This window comes from Dendropsophus ebraccatus, chromosome 3, assembly GCF_027789765.1.
Source record: "Dendropsophus ebraccatus isolate aDenEbr1 chromosome 3, aDenEbr1.pat, whole genome shotgun sequence".
In the NCBI taxonomy this organism is placed as follows: domain Eukaryota; kingdom Metazoa; phylum Chordata; class Amphibia; order Anura; family Hylidae; genus Dendropsophus; species Dendropsophus ebraccatus.
Window position 1 is genome coordinate 106,873,265 of NC_091456.1, and position 14,413 is coordinate 106,887,677.

A 14,413-nucleotide genomic window follows, 5' to 3' on the forward strand; every position below is an offset into this window, starting at 1 on the left:
CGACCCACCTGGACTATTGGTACCGCCACCCGCAGAAAGGGGAAGAATTACCCAAGGTGTGTGTATAGGTGCTGGTGCAGATGAAGAGATGACTGAGTCCCAGTGATAAAGTAGAATAGCTTTACTGTGCAGTCTCTTGAGAATACTTAACACTTTGACACTGCTGAAAAGTGACAGAAATGTAGTCGTGTAATCCGCCGCTCGCGGACTGCGGCGCGCGCGTCTCCGCCTGTGTCATAGATTCCATTCTATGCACGGGCGGATTCCTTCATCCGTCCAAAGATTGATCAAGTTCATTCTTTGGACAGCGGAAGGAATCTGCCCATGCATAGAATGGAGTCTATGACACGAGTGGCAAGTTTGCTTATCACTACTCTTAGGGCCCTATTACACCAACAGATTATCTGACAGATTTTTTCGATCCAATACCAGGAATGGACTATAAACAGAGAACAGGTAACAAAGGAAAGACTGAGACTTTGCCTTTTTTCAAATCCATTCCTGGCTCTGGCTTAAAAATTTCTGTCAGATAATCTGTTGGTGTAATAGGGCCCTAAGAGTAGTGATAAGCAAACTTGCCAAATGTTCGGGTTCATCTGAACCTGAATGCTTTGCCTTTGACCCTCGGTGTCTCAGCCTCCGGGAGTCAAATTCCAAGCATTCGGGTTAGAACCCAAAAGTTCAGCAAGTTCACTGATCACTACTTACTAGCAGATACCAGAGCAGCTGTGGACAGTACAGGAGCTGCACAGGTGAGTATAAACCACAGTGTCTCATTAGGAGACACAGTGCATTCTAATGAGGGGAAGCAGTGTGTAGCAAATTAAATTGAGGAAGGGTGTGTCATAATTCACTTCCATGTGTAGCAGTATTATATTCCCATTGTGCAAAATTATACAGTGGTCCCTCAACATACAAAATTAATTGGTTCCAGGACGAACATTGTATGTTGAAACTATTGTATGTTGAGACCATAACTGGTAATTGGTTCTGAATTCCCCAAAATATCACCTCAAAATGAGAAAAAAATTTTTAAAATTTAAAGGGGCTATCCAGCAAAAATCTTTTTCTTTCAGATCAACTGATATTGGAAAGTTATATAGATTTGTAATTTACTTCTATAAAAAGATCTCAAGTCTTCCTATACCTATTAGCTACCATATGTCAGATAAAATGCCATAGTTTGCAAAAAGAAACCCTCAGCATGCTGCGTTTTGCAAAAACTGCCAAAGAGCTGCAATCCCCACCCCCCAAAAAAAGAAAAACGCCATGTGTGCAAGGCAGATCATTAACTTCCATTGACTTCTGGCTAACATCTGGCCGCAGGCTTTTTTGCAAAAAAAATAAATAAAACGCCATGGTGTACGTAGACGTCGGGGTGAGTATCAATAGGGCCCCCCTTCTCCACCCAGCACTGTACTCATCCCATCAAGGAAGGGGGCCAATCAACGCCCTTCCTTGCTGGGATGGGTACATTCTAACATCAATGTAGCCCCCATGGGATTAAGTGAGGGTGGCATGCATCCTCACTAAACCCCTTGGGGGCCACATTGCTCAGTCGGGTACACAAAGGGTTAAGTGTGGATGCAATCTAGCAAAGCCAACGTAATCGTCTGGATACCGTTATCTCAAAAACATAAGGGAAAAACACACACACACACACAAAAAGACAGGAGCAGAACACCCATCATTGTGACAGGTAGTCTGCACCTTTAGGGTACAAACACACACACACCGTATACGCAGCAAATCTGCAGCAGATTTGATGCTTTGTTCAGTTATTTAGATCTAATCTGCTGCGTAACACCTGCATATCTGTTGCTTATCGCAGCAGTAAATACACTGCATATACGGCGTGTGTGTTTGTACCCTTAAAGTAGGCAGCATCATGTACCCATGCCAGCAAGGAAGGGGGTTAATTTCCCCCATTCATTGCTGGGATGGGTGCAATGGTGCCCTATTCATACTCACCCCAACATCTTTGTTATTCAGCAAAACCTGGCACACTGAGCTACAATTGTGCCAGGCTATGCCTCTTCAAAGATGGAGCCTAAAATTCAGCGTCTGAAGCCAGGATTGGCTAAGATGACAATGCTCCAGTGTCATTTCAGCCAATCAGCATCAGAAGCCATGTCCCTGCTGCCTGATGAGAAGAAGGCAGGGAGAAGACCGGAGGGTAAGTTAACCATCTGTGTGCTGTATTTGCCACCCTCCCAGCAAGGAAGGGGTCACTTAACCCCTTCATTTCTAGAACAGGTGGATTTGGGTCGGCATTTTGACCCGAACACGGGCTTCAGCATTGAATTCCATGTTCAGGGAAAACGCTGACAAAAACACCAGAAAAAACACCATACATCACATTGGCGTTTTTTGGGGCATAAAAAATGCCAACAAAAATCTGTGTGTGAGGTCACCCTAAAGCAAGTCTTCACATACAGCAGTCAGAAAAAGCTACCGGAGACGGTAAATTACTTCCTACGTAGATTTACCAGAGCAATTTCATGGTCCTGTATAGAGATGAGCGATCCCGAGGAAGCCGTCCTGCCCGCCCCCTCTATTGCCGCTCACTATGCATATGCATAGTGAGCGACCCCCTCCGCCCGCCCCTTTTATCGCCGTTCAGCTGAGCCGATCAGGTCAGCCTTCTGATCAGCTCAGCTAAGCGGCGATAGAAGGGGCGGGCTGGGCGGGCGGTCCGTCCTGGAACTCACCTGTCCGCCGGCCCCAGCAGCTGATGTCAACTGGCAGCGTGCTCCCGTCATCCTCCGGGCACAGGCAGTGGGGTACAGAGACGCTGCCTTTGTCCCGGATGTGTCGTGCATTCATGATAGAGGCTGCAGGACACTTCCGGCACAGGCAGTCTCTCTGTACCCCACTGCCTGTGCCCGGAGGATGATGGGAGTGTGCTCACTGCCAGGAGACATCAGCTGCTGGGGCTGGCGTACGGGTGAGTAACTGGTTTGTTGTTTTTCTGTTTGGCAGGGAGCACTGACTACTTACTATTGGGGGCACTGGCTACTATGGGGGGGCACTGGCTATTATAAGGGGGGGATTGGCTACTATGGGGGAATTGGCTACTATGGGGGGGATTGGCTACTATGGGGGGCACTATATGGGGGCATTGGCTACTATGTGGGGCACTATATGCAAAGATGGGGGGGTTTGATGGCGGTGGCTGGGGGTGGGCAACTCGCACCTCTGCCCAGGGGCCTATAATGCTGTTAAGACGGTCCTGTATCCAACTTCAGCAGCCACCGCTAATCAAATGGCGAAAGTTCAGGTTCGGATGGACTCTAGCATGCTCGAGGTTCGCTCATCTCTAGCTCCTGTACAGATCACACAGGGTCCCAGAAAAATAAAATGAAGCTGCCCTCACCTGGTGCTCATCCTGGCAGGGCTAAAGAGCAGTACAGGACATGTAGTATCACACTGTACTACAAAGAGAGGTGATACCAGACAGCCAACCAGTGCTCGTTCTTCATTAATACTTGGGTTTTAACAGTAAAATGCCCACTTTTGTTGGTCACTTATCTTGGTATTCACATGTGCCGCAGATCCTGACTATCTGTAGCATTGTATATTAAGTATGGTCTCAAGTTACCATGGTCCAGAAAGGAACATTGTATGTTGAAAATTTTGTAACCTGAGGCCATTGTAAGTTGAGGGATCACTGTATTTAGGTATGGTGTTTGCCGTTATTCACCGGGCAGTGTGTCAAACTGTGCTGAAAAACGAGTCTGATGCATGGAGGTTTTGCATTACAGGATGTAATGTCTTGGTGTCAGATACTAAAGCAGACCTTCAGTGTCCTTTACATACTTTGGTATACATGGAGATTTACAGTCATACATTACACAGTAAATAGGTTTTATTGCTTAAAACATATAAAAAAGATAAAACAATAAAAAAAAAAAAAAACATTTAAAAAATCAGTTATCCACTAAAAATATACAAGACTTGACAGATTTATTTTACATTTATTCAGCTTTAGCATGGTGTCATTTATGTTATTAGGAGGTTTTTATGATGCAACCACTTCGTCAACATTAAATTGATGTGAAATTGCCAGTCTTACGTCCTCCTGTCCAGGTAAAAGAAAGAACATTTAGAAAAAAAAACAATGTACTACAGATCCATTTACAAAGAAAGTATAAACATGAACAAGGTGGAGGGAGAACTTTATGATCAATGTACACTCACTGATAACATTTTAAAAAATGCACTCAATAGAAACATCGCATTGCTGCAAGACTTGGCATGTAAACGTAAAGCAACACCCGTATGCTGGTCTTATATGAAGCCCCACACCCATGCCCATGCTGGATTGACTAAGAGGCGCACAACTCTCAGTAAATCGGGCAGCTCTAGATTTGTTACATGGTATATGCCTGAAATCATTCTGAATCAAGTGTGGGAGGAGGCCACACCTTCTGGCCCCCTTGTCAGTCCCCCAGCCCATCCATCAGGTCAGCAAGGTGTACTTTAGAAAAAGTTGCAGATTTGCACCTTTTTCCCTAGCAGATGTTGAGTGCAGCTTGTAAAAATCAAGTCTTTCCACTAAAGGCTGTGAGAGCCAGAGAAAGAAAGTGGAATGGAGGGCTAGGTTGAGTGTGCTCACCATATGAGTCAATTGCTCCAGAACTGGAAGCAGGGTCAGAAGTTCTTTATCAGTTTGCATTCCTGTCCAGGGCCTTACTGGAATTCTGTTAGTAAGCTGACAAAAAATAATATGGTAAATGAAAAAGATTCAGATAGGACATGTAACAGATTTACAACCAAAAGACACAATTTACTTACATGGAACGGAAGAGTATAAGCCACTGTGTCCAGTGCGACCGTTTTAGCAAGATCCCTATGAAGAACATTCAAGTCCTTCACATAATGACCTGATACACAAGCACAGTGGTCCTGGTAGAGGCGATGCCTGCAGAGAAGACATATAAACATATTAAGGCTATGTTCGCACAGTGGGGAAGATTTATCAAACTGGTGTAAAGTAGAACTGCCTCAGTTGCCCCTAGCAACCAATCAGATTCCACCTTTCATTCCTCACAGATTCTTTGAAAAAAATGAAAAGTGGAATCTGATTGGTTGCTAGGGGCAACTGAGCCAATTCTACTTTACACCAATTTGATAAATCTTCCCCATGGTCTCTACTTGGCTATCTTTTTCGGACATTTTTGGTCAATTTTAAGTGAGAATATGCCCATATTAGGTAAATTATGGACATAATTATCTAAAATATGGCCAAAACATGTCTATAGGAAGACGTTGTATGAACATAGCCTAAATAGTGGACTTAGTAAGTGGAGTAAGACTAGATTTTCAAGCACCTCTAGACTAAGTTCACACCAAGTAAAATCAACGCTAAATACGGCCATAATTTAGCGTGAACATTAAACAAATGTGTGAACAGATGAAAAAATAGCTATATTTTGCAAAAGTGGTTCATAACTAAGGAGCATACTCATTATTTAGACAATTTTATCAATTGCAGCTGTTATTCTATATGTTGTGTGCATACTGTATTACTATATTAAATTCCTCCTTGTGTTTAAAAGGCCATGGCGCTTGCACTTTGGCATTTTTTGCACTTACTGCACCATTTACTTTGTTCGGTTGATTCTGCACACACAGATAAATAGATTTGCTATGTTCATGGGTTTTTTTTTATTTATAAAATAGGGGAGATTTAAACTTTTATTACTAGGATTTTTTATTAATGAAAACTTTTTCAGTCTTTGTTTTCCTGATAGGCTTTCTGAGCAGTCTGTCTTGTTTACAGCTAGTTGCCTAGTTTTCCAACCACCTGTCTGTGGATGGGTCAGAAACACACAATCTGCAATAATAAATCTTCACTGACAGCTCCTATCTTCGGCTGATCATTGTCTTTAAACATGTTTTAAAATCATCACCTGGCTGCACATCTGCCTGTGTATTAGGAGATGCATGGCAAACGGCTGATTACAATAGGGGCTGCTCGGACATCAGAATGTCAGTACAGCCCTGGCACACAATTCTCGAGCAGTCTAATAGGCTCAGTAAGCGAGCACAAACCTAGCAGATAGGCAGTAGCCTACAGTTCACGGTTGGGCCTTGTAATATGTCTCTAAAGGTCCACATACAGCTTAGACTTATGTCAGCCAAACCCGCCGCTCGTGACAGATTCGCCTGCCAGTATATGGTGTATGGGGCAGGGTAGAACAACCACCGCTGAGGCTTACCCCTCCTCATGAGGCTTACCCCTCCTCATGGAGAACACAGGAAGGCTGTGCCATGCCAAATGTTCCTGTGTGTGGGAGGGACAGGCAGGAGATATAACTGACAGACAGACGATTGTTCAGCCATCAGTTATTGAAGGTGTATGGGAGCCTTTAGGATACAATGATATATTTGTGTAAATATACAAAGAATACAGATGGCACTTAAGAACAAGCACACTTTTCCAAGACTAATGGTAGTATTACATGGGCCGATGGGGGCCCGATAATAACTGTAAACGAGCGCCGATCTGCTAGATAGGTGCTTGTTTACTGGGCCTATTACACGGCCCAATTATTGATTAACAAGGGCTGCATGGACATTGTTACTGATGTCCTTGCAGCCCTTGCTTAAACTGTATACATTACCTGTTTATGCTGCAGGGTTGTGCTTATTACACAGTGCGATAATCGGCTGCATAGAGCCAATTTGGCCGATCATCGCTCAGTGTAATAGTACCCTAAAGTTGCATTTACACGTCCCGTGTTCTGTTGATACATCTTGCCATCTGGGGAAACTGACAGAATGCGGGACGTGTGAATGGAGCCTAAGGGCTGTATCACACGGCCTGATTAAGACAGTCAGTGAGTGAAGAGCTGCTAGATCAACACTCACTTACGGAACCTATTGCGCAGCTGGATGACTAATGGAAATGGTATCTAAACACATAATAAATGTGATGCAATGCATATAAGCCAATTTTGTGGTACAGATTATGCCACAATTCTAGTGTATTTTCATTTGTGAATAATGTTTTAATAGATTATGTACCAAACATTTATATGACACACAAATTAAAACACCTGATTAGCTTTTTCTGCGGATCCAGGACTTCCAAAATCTTTTCAGCATATTCTTTCTTTGCTGTGGTAAAGACAAATATCTACATAAAAAGACAATAACAATTTATCATCAGGACATAGTCTAAAAAGTATGTTTACAAGTCTAAACCAATACACTGTTGGCATACAAAATACACAAAAACAATAAAATACTGATAGTAATTAATTTTCTGTGGATTCTAAGGCAAATAAATGAGGCAGCCAGCTGCATTGAGGTCAATATTACAGGGTCAACTACCCCAATATAAATTAAAATAAATTATATTGAGTGCAGTAAGACACACAAAAAGGCAACATAACATCCAGAAAAACAAGCCATGTTTCATGTAAAAACTGTACAACAAAAAACACTAATAATAGAAACTCATCTTTATTACATAAACAGAGTGAACAATAACATGAAAGCAACTACTAAATGGTTTTGGCTGCATATGTTTATACAGTGGTCCCTCAAGTGACGATATGAATTGGTTCCAGGACCATCATTGTATGTTGAAAATATTGTATTGAGACCAAAACTCTATGGAAAACTGGTATTTGGCTGTCTAAATTGGCTGTGGAAATAACTGTCTATGTAGAGGACTGGAGCATTTTCAGGCTTCTGTACAGCTCACACATGGTCCCAGAAAGAAAAGTGAAGCCGCCCTCACCTAGTTCCCAAAGGAGTGACCTGGCTCAGGTAAAGAGCAGTGGATAACATTTAGTGTCACACTGTCAGGACCACTTTAACCATAGGGCAAATGGTGCCTGTGTACCGGGCCCACTGGTTAAAGGTCCCCCCGAGCAGACCGGCCGTTGCAGTGTGTGACCAGAGCGGTCACACGGGACGCCGTCTGACAGCCTGTCAGGGGGGCGCCATCGGGATGGGTAGGTAATTAATCTACTTACCCATCCCAATGGCGCCCCCTGCAAGGCCCCCCACCCACCAGTATGCTCTGCAATGTAACTATGAGTGCAAGGACAGGGCTTACCCGGGCAAGTGCCGGGGCCCCGAGATGGAGAGGGACCCGGTGTTCTGATGTTCAGCCCACGCACTGTAGTGCTGAACATCAGAAGACACAGGAGATGGAGCAGGACCTGCACAGAGAGAGAAGAGGGTGAAGGACCTGATCACATGATCCAAAGGTCCTCAATACTACACTGCAGAGATCGGCTGGGCAGAGAGGAAGAGGGAGAAGACTGAGCTGTAAGTGCTGTTTGTATGTGTGTGTCAGCCAGTAATGTGTATGTGCGCTGGGCCACTCCGCTGAGGGCAGTAGTAGGTGGTAGCACTGGGTAGGAACCCGGTTAGCCACTTGCCTGATGGTATGGGCAAGAGGGATAGCAGCTGTAGACCGGGAACCTGACCAAGCGGAGGCCGAGCAATTCTTCGTTGCCCTTAGTCAGGGCACCAATAATTACACCAATGCCAAGGTTCAGAAACAACGGTAGTTGTGTATTTATTATAACGGTGGTAACTCAAAGCAACAGTCTCTCCGGATGCAACCAGGCATAAAGCAAACTTGAATAAGGCAGAGTAATGGGTGATGCTGCAATAGGCTGTGACAGTAACGTACTGGATGATGGGAGTAGTAGTGATACTGAAGTGAGATGCTGGGCGGAATGAAACTGAGATGAATACTTGCCGTTGATGATTAGAGAGGATGATGAGAGGAATTACTAAAGACAGCACCCAGATCTTGTGGTTAGGATAAGAATCTTGAGACACAGCCAGGAACATTTCTGGTAATGCTGCAGCAGAGCACATGTCGTTCTCTCTTAACAGTGGAGAGAGGACACACACACAACCTGTCCCCCTGAAGGTGGAAGACAGGACTGAGGTAGAGAGGAAGTCACATGGTATCCCCCAGCCAAAGCTCGACAGCTATTGGAGTTACTATGGAAGCAGGGGACAGTCATGTGACACCAAGCCATTGCATCACACCATTAGGACATATGGGACCAAATATACATAAAAAGTACCATACTAGGCACTGATAACTGAATATGCATGAGAAATAAGTAAAATAACAGACCTGACTACTGAGAGGGGTGACAATACACACAGTTTGCAGTGGACCATAGTTTTCCAGAACAGAGGCAATAACGTATTGACTGACTCAGATATAAAGATGGAAGGACTTTGAAGGAAACAATAAAGGAAGGAACTCTGTTTCCGGGACACTGCATATGTCAGTCAGTAAGTGTACAAATTATACATAGGATATGCACAACCCCTTAAAATAAGAAGGGGCACACATTGCCAGCATATGAATACCAAGAAACAACAAGAAGAAAAAGTATGCTGAAAAGGTAAACTGGCACACCAAAAGAGTAATGAAATTAAAGTACTTTATTGGAACAGGTACAAATACACTACAAATTAATTGTCCCAATATTAAAACAATTAAAACATAGACCATGGGGATACCAGGTGCGGTATAACCCAGAAAAGCACCCTTATGCCAATACAGCATCTACCCTGTTTAATATAGTATAAAGTACACTCAGAAGAACACAAACAACAAGTCACTTAGAGTAAATATAAATGTGCCAAAGCAGCTCCAAAATGGATATATAAAAATAAGTGCATTTGTTAGTCCAGGCAGTGCTAAAAATAACACAATGAAATAACTAAAGAAACATAGCTATGGCCAAAAGTGAGCTGCAAGTCACTACTATAAAAGTATCACTGGAAAAAGTAAGGATAGATGGATGAGGGGCCCGCTTAGGCTCTGTCGCCCAGGTGGCCCTGATTCACATGTTTAGGTTTTTAAGCTAAATCTCTTTTAATTTGTTCAAACACTTAGTGCCCTATTACATGGGCTGATTATTGTGCGAAAAATCGTTATATCGTTCGAATTTAAACAAAAAAAATCGTTCGTATGTTGTTGATCGTTGATTTAGATCTAAACCTAAAATTATCGTTAATCATTCGCTAATCAATCGCTGTAATTCCACATTTGAATTAAATGAACATAGTAGCGATCGCAGTAACGATCGTAACTAACGACAATTGTTCTGTGTAATATGGTGAATGATTTCAGGTTAACGATAAACAATCTTGTTTGTGATCGTTTATCGTTAGTCGTTAAAAATCGCTCTATTTAATAGGACCCTTAGTTTAACAGTATTATGTATAGGCATTATTGGTATCATAATCCTATTAAATCCCCCTCTCTATATCACTATGTGTGACCCCCTGTATATCACTATGGCTGATCTCTATATTACAGGTATCTGGCATTGTTAGCAGTGTTTCTTTAAGTATGGTGAATATTTAGTTAGAAACATAGAAGACTGTCAGCAGGAAAAGACCACCTGCTTCATCTAGTCTAGTTGTGAGTAGTTCAGGACATGGAGGCTGGAGACTGGCTGCATCCACTGCACACACAGGAGAATCTGCTTTATATACATATCTAGAAAATGTACCCGGCGCTGCCCGGGTATAAAGTGTCAGTGTGTATAGGGGGTCCTGTATACCTGTAGTATAGAGTTGGTGGAGGTCTTGTATACCTGAAGTATATAGTTCGGGGGTCCTGTATACCTGTAGTGTATAGTTTGAGGGTCCTGTATACCTGTAGTATATAGTTGGTGGAGTTCCTGTATACCTGTAGTGTATAGTTTTGGGGTCCTGTATACCTGTAGTGTATAGTTTGGGGTTCTGTATACCTGTAGTATAGAGTTGGTGGAGGTGCTGTGGCAGTGTTATCCAGTCACAGTACGGTGGTATTGGTCAGGTCTGGTATGGCAGTGTTATCCAGTCACAGTATGGCGGTATTGGTCAGGTCTGGTATGGCAGTGTTATCCAGTCACAGTATGGCGGTATTGGTCAGGTCTGGTATGGCAGTGTTATCCAGTCACAGCATGGTGGTATTGGTCAGATCTGGTATGGCAGTGTTATCCAGTCACAGTATGGTGGTATTGGTCAGGTCTGGTATGGCAGATTAATCCAGTCACAGTATGGCGGTTTTGGTAAGGTCTGGTATAGCGGTGTTATCCAGTCAGAGTGTGTCGGTATTGGTCAGGTCTGGTATGGCGGTGTTATCCAGTCACAGTCTGGTGGTATTGGTCAGGTCTGGTGTGGTGGTGTTATCCAGTCACAGTATGGCGGTATTGGTCAGGTCTGGTATGGCAGTGTTATCCAGTCACAGTATGGCGGTATTGGTCAGGTCTGGTATGGCAGTGTTATCCAGTCACAGCATGGTGGTATTGGTCAGATCTGGTATGGCAGTGTTATCCAGTCACAGTATGGCGGTATTGGTCAGGTTTGGTATGGCGGTGTTATCCAGTCACAATATGGCGGTATTGGTCAGGTCTGGTATGGCAGTGTTATCCAGTCACAGTATGGCGGTATTGGTCAAGTCTGGTATGGCGGTGTTATCCAGTCACAGTATGGTGGTATTGGTCAGGTCTGGTATGGCAGATTCATCCAGTCACAGTATGGCGGTTTTGGTAAGGTCTGGTATAGCGGTGTTACCCAGTCACAGTGTGTCGGTATTGGTCAGGTCTGGTATGGCGGTGTTATCCAGTCACAGTATGGCGGTATTGGTCAGGTCTGGTATAGCAGTGTTATCCAGTCACAGTGTGGCCGTTTTGGTCAGGTCTGGTGTGGCGGTGTTATTTGGTATGGTATGACGGTGTTATCCAATCACAGTATGGCGGTATTGATCAGGTCTGATATGACAGTGTTATCCAGTCAAAGTAAGGCGGTATTGGCCAGGTCTGGTGTGGCAGTGTTATCCAGTCACAGTATGGCAGTATTGGTCAGGTCTGGTATGGCAGTGTTATCCAGTCACAGTATGGCGGTATTGGTCAGGTCTGGTATGGCAGTGTTATCCAGTCACAGTGTGGTGGTATTGGTCAGGTCTGGTATGGCAGTGTTATCCAGTCACAGTATGGTGGTATTGGTCAGGTCTGGTATGGCAGATTAATCCAGTCACAGTATGGCGGTTTTGGTAAGGTCTGGTATAGCGGTGTTATCCAGTCAGAGTGTGTCGGTATTGGTCAGGTCTGGTATGGCGGTGTTATCCAGTCACAGTCTGGTGGTATTGGTCAGGTCTGGTGTGGTGGTGTTATCCAGTCACAATATGGCGGTATTGGTCAGGTCTGGTATGGCGGTGTTATCCAGTCACAGTCTGGTGGTATTGGTCAGGTCTGGTGTGGTGGTGTTATCCAGTCACAGTATGGCGGTATTGGTCAGGTCTGGTATGGCGGTGTTATCAAGTCACAGTATGGCAGTATTGGTCAGGTCTGGTATAGCAGTGTTATCCAGTCACAGTGTGGCCGTATTGGTCAGGTCTGGTATGGCAGTGTTATCCAGTCACAGTATGGCGGTATTGGTCAGGTCTGGTATGGCAGTGTTATCCAGTCACAGTGTGGTGGTATTGGTCAGGTCTGGTATGACGGTGTTATCCAGTCACAGTATGGCGGTATTGGTCAGGTCTGGAATGGCAGATTCATCCAGTCACAGTATGGCCCTTTTGGTAAGGTGTGGTATAGCGGTGTTATCTAGTCACAGTATGGCGGTATTGGTCAGGTCTGATATGACAGTGTTATCCAGTCACAGTAAGGCTTTATTGGTCAGGTCTGGTGTGGCAGTGTTATCCAGCCACAGTATGGTGGTATTGGTCAGGTCTGGTATGGCAGTGTTATCCAGTCACAGTATGGCGCTATTGGTCAGGTCTGGTATGGCAGTGTTATCCAGTCACAGTATGGCGGTATTGGTCAGGTCTGGTATGGCAGTGTTATCCAGTCACAGTATGGCGGTATTGGTCAGGTGTGTTATGACAGTGTTATCCAGTCACAGTATGGCGGTATTGGTCAGGTCTGGTATGGCGGTGTTATCCAGTCACAGTATGGCGGTATTGGTCAGGTCTGGCAGTGTTATCCGTCACAGTATGGCAGTATTGGTCAGGTCTGGTATGACAGTGTTATCCAGTCACAGTATGGCGGTATTGGTCAGGCTTGGTGTGGCGGTGTTAAATGTGATGTGTCGAGCTATTACCTACCAATCCTGATGCTGATTGGTGAGTAAGGATGGGGCATCCTCAGGTTTAGTGCTTTGGGCAGCAGCAGCTGGTAATACTGCCCTGTATACATGTACTGTATAGTAGGAGTAGGGGATCCTGTATACCTGTAATGTCCTGTATACATGTACTGTATAGATGGAGTAGGGGCTCCTGTATACATGTACTGTATAGATGGAGTAGGGGGCCCTGTATACATGTACTGTATGGATGGAGTAGGGGCTCCTGTATACATGTACTGTATAGATGGAGTAGGAGGTCCTGTATACATGTAATGCATAGATGGAGTAGGGGGTCCTGTATACATGTACTGTATAGATGGAGTAGGGGGTCTACCACTTATTTCGGTGAATCTGTTGTAAGGCAGCTTCCCTAGCAACCACAACTCCCGGTGAAAATGAAAGTAGTCATCCTATTGGTTGTTAAGGCTCTCAACTGCAGTTTTCTCTGGGCAGCTGCAGCTAATTATGTGTGTGCAGTGTAGAGATTTTCCAATTCATCTCTATGGGGCGCCGCTCTTCCCCCTCCCCCCTCCTGTACATATGGCGGGGATGGGACCTTCGCTAAAACCTTTCCAAGCACCCAATGTATCTGTGTGCCAAATTTGGGGTCAAACGGTTCAGGCTTTTGGAAGTCTATATGGGACAGGATCATGTAGGACATTAGGGAGAAGCTGCTGAGCAAGTGTGATAAATAACTCCCCTGGTATATGACTGGCCATTTTTAAAGGAACAGAAGTCTGAGTCGGTCCTGATAAATTTCAGGAGTCGGAGTTGGAGTCAGTCCTGATAAAATTCAGGAGTCGGAGTTGGAGTTGGAGCTGCGGCTTACCGACTCCACAGCCCTGGCAGTAGGACTGCTGATCCTGGCCCGGCACTGGCAACAGCAGGATTTCCCTTATTATAATCCGCCTATTTCGCTGATCCTCCTGTTCACAACCAGCTTGCTGACTGTGCACATTTTGCCTATTTCCTTTGCCTCACACTGGCACTGTTTGGTCATTGGGAACAAGCTGCTGCCCACATCAGAACCACACTTATGAAGTGACCTGGTCTCCCCTAGCCACAGAAATCTAGATTTTGCATCCTGGAAAGGGATAAAGGACTTAGACTCCACTCCCTGGCATGGCCCAAAAACAGAACGATTCGGTAGTGCAAACAGGGCCGTTTCTAGCGGCGGGCGGGCCGGGCGATCGCCTTCCGCCTGCACGCCCGCCCCATCATCTGCCCCTGTGCTCGGCCCATCACCTGCCACAATACCGCCCGCAGCTCCCTGGAAGATCCCCCGAAGCTCCCCCCCTTC

At 44.8% G+C, this 14,413-nt stretch overlaps 1 protein-coding gene across 1 annotated transcript in view; it reads right to left on the reverse strand.

The window, feature by feature from the left end:
• Positions 1–3,988: 3,988 nt before the first annotated feature.
• LOC138786533 (CTD small phosphatase-like protein 2) overlaps positions 3,989–14,413 on the reverse strand; it is a 41,187-nt gene continuing 30,762 nt past the window's right edge. The window contains exons 6-9 of the mRNA XM_069963513.1: positions 7,065–7,144; positions 4,798–4,924; positions 4,619–4,714; positions 3,989–4,081 (exon numbers count right to left, since the gene is read on the reverse strand). Of these exons, the coding sequence (XP_069819614.1) occupies positions 4,022–4,081; positions 4,619–4,714; positions 4,798–4,924; positions 7,065–7,144 (363 nt within the window). The 3' untranslated portion in view covers positions 3,989–4,021. The remainder of the gene's footprint in view (positions 4,082–4,618; positions 4,715–4,797; positions 4,925–7,064; positions 7,145–14,413) is intronic.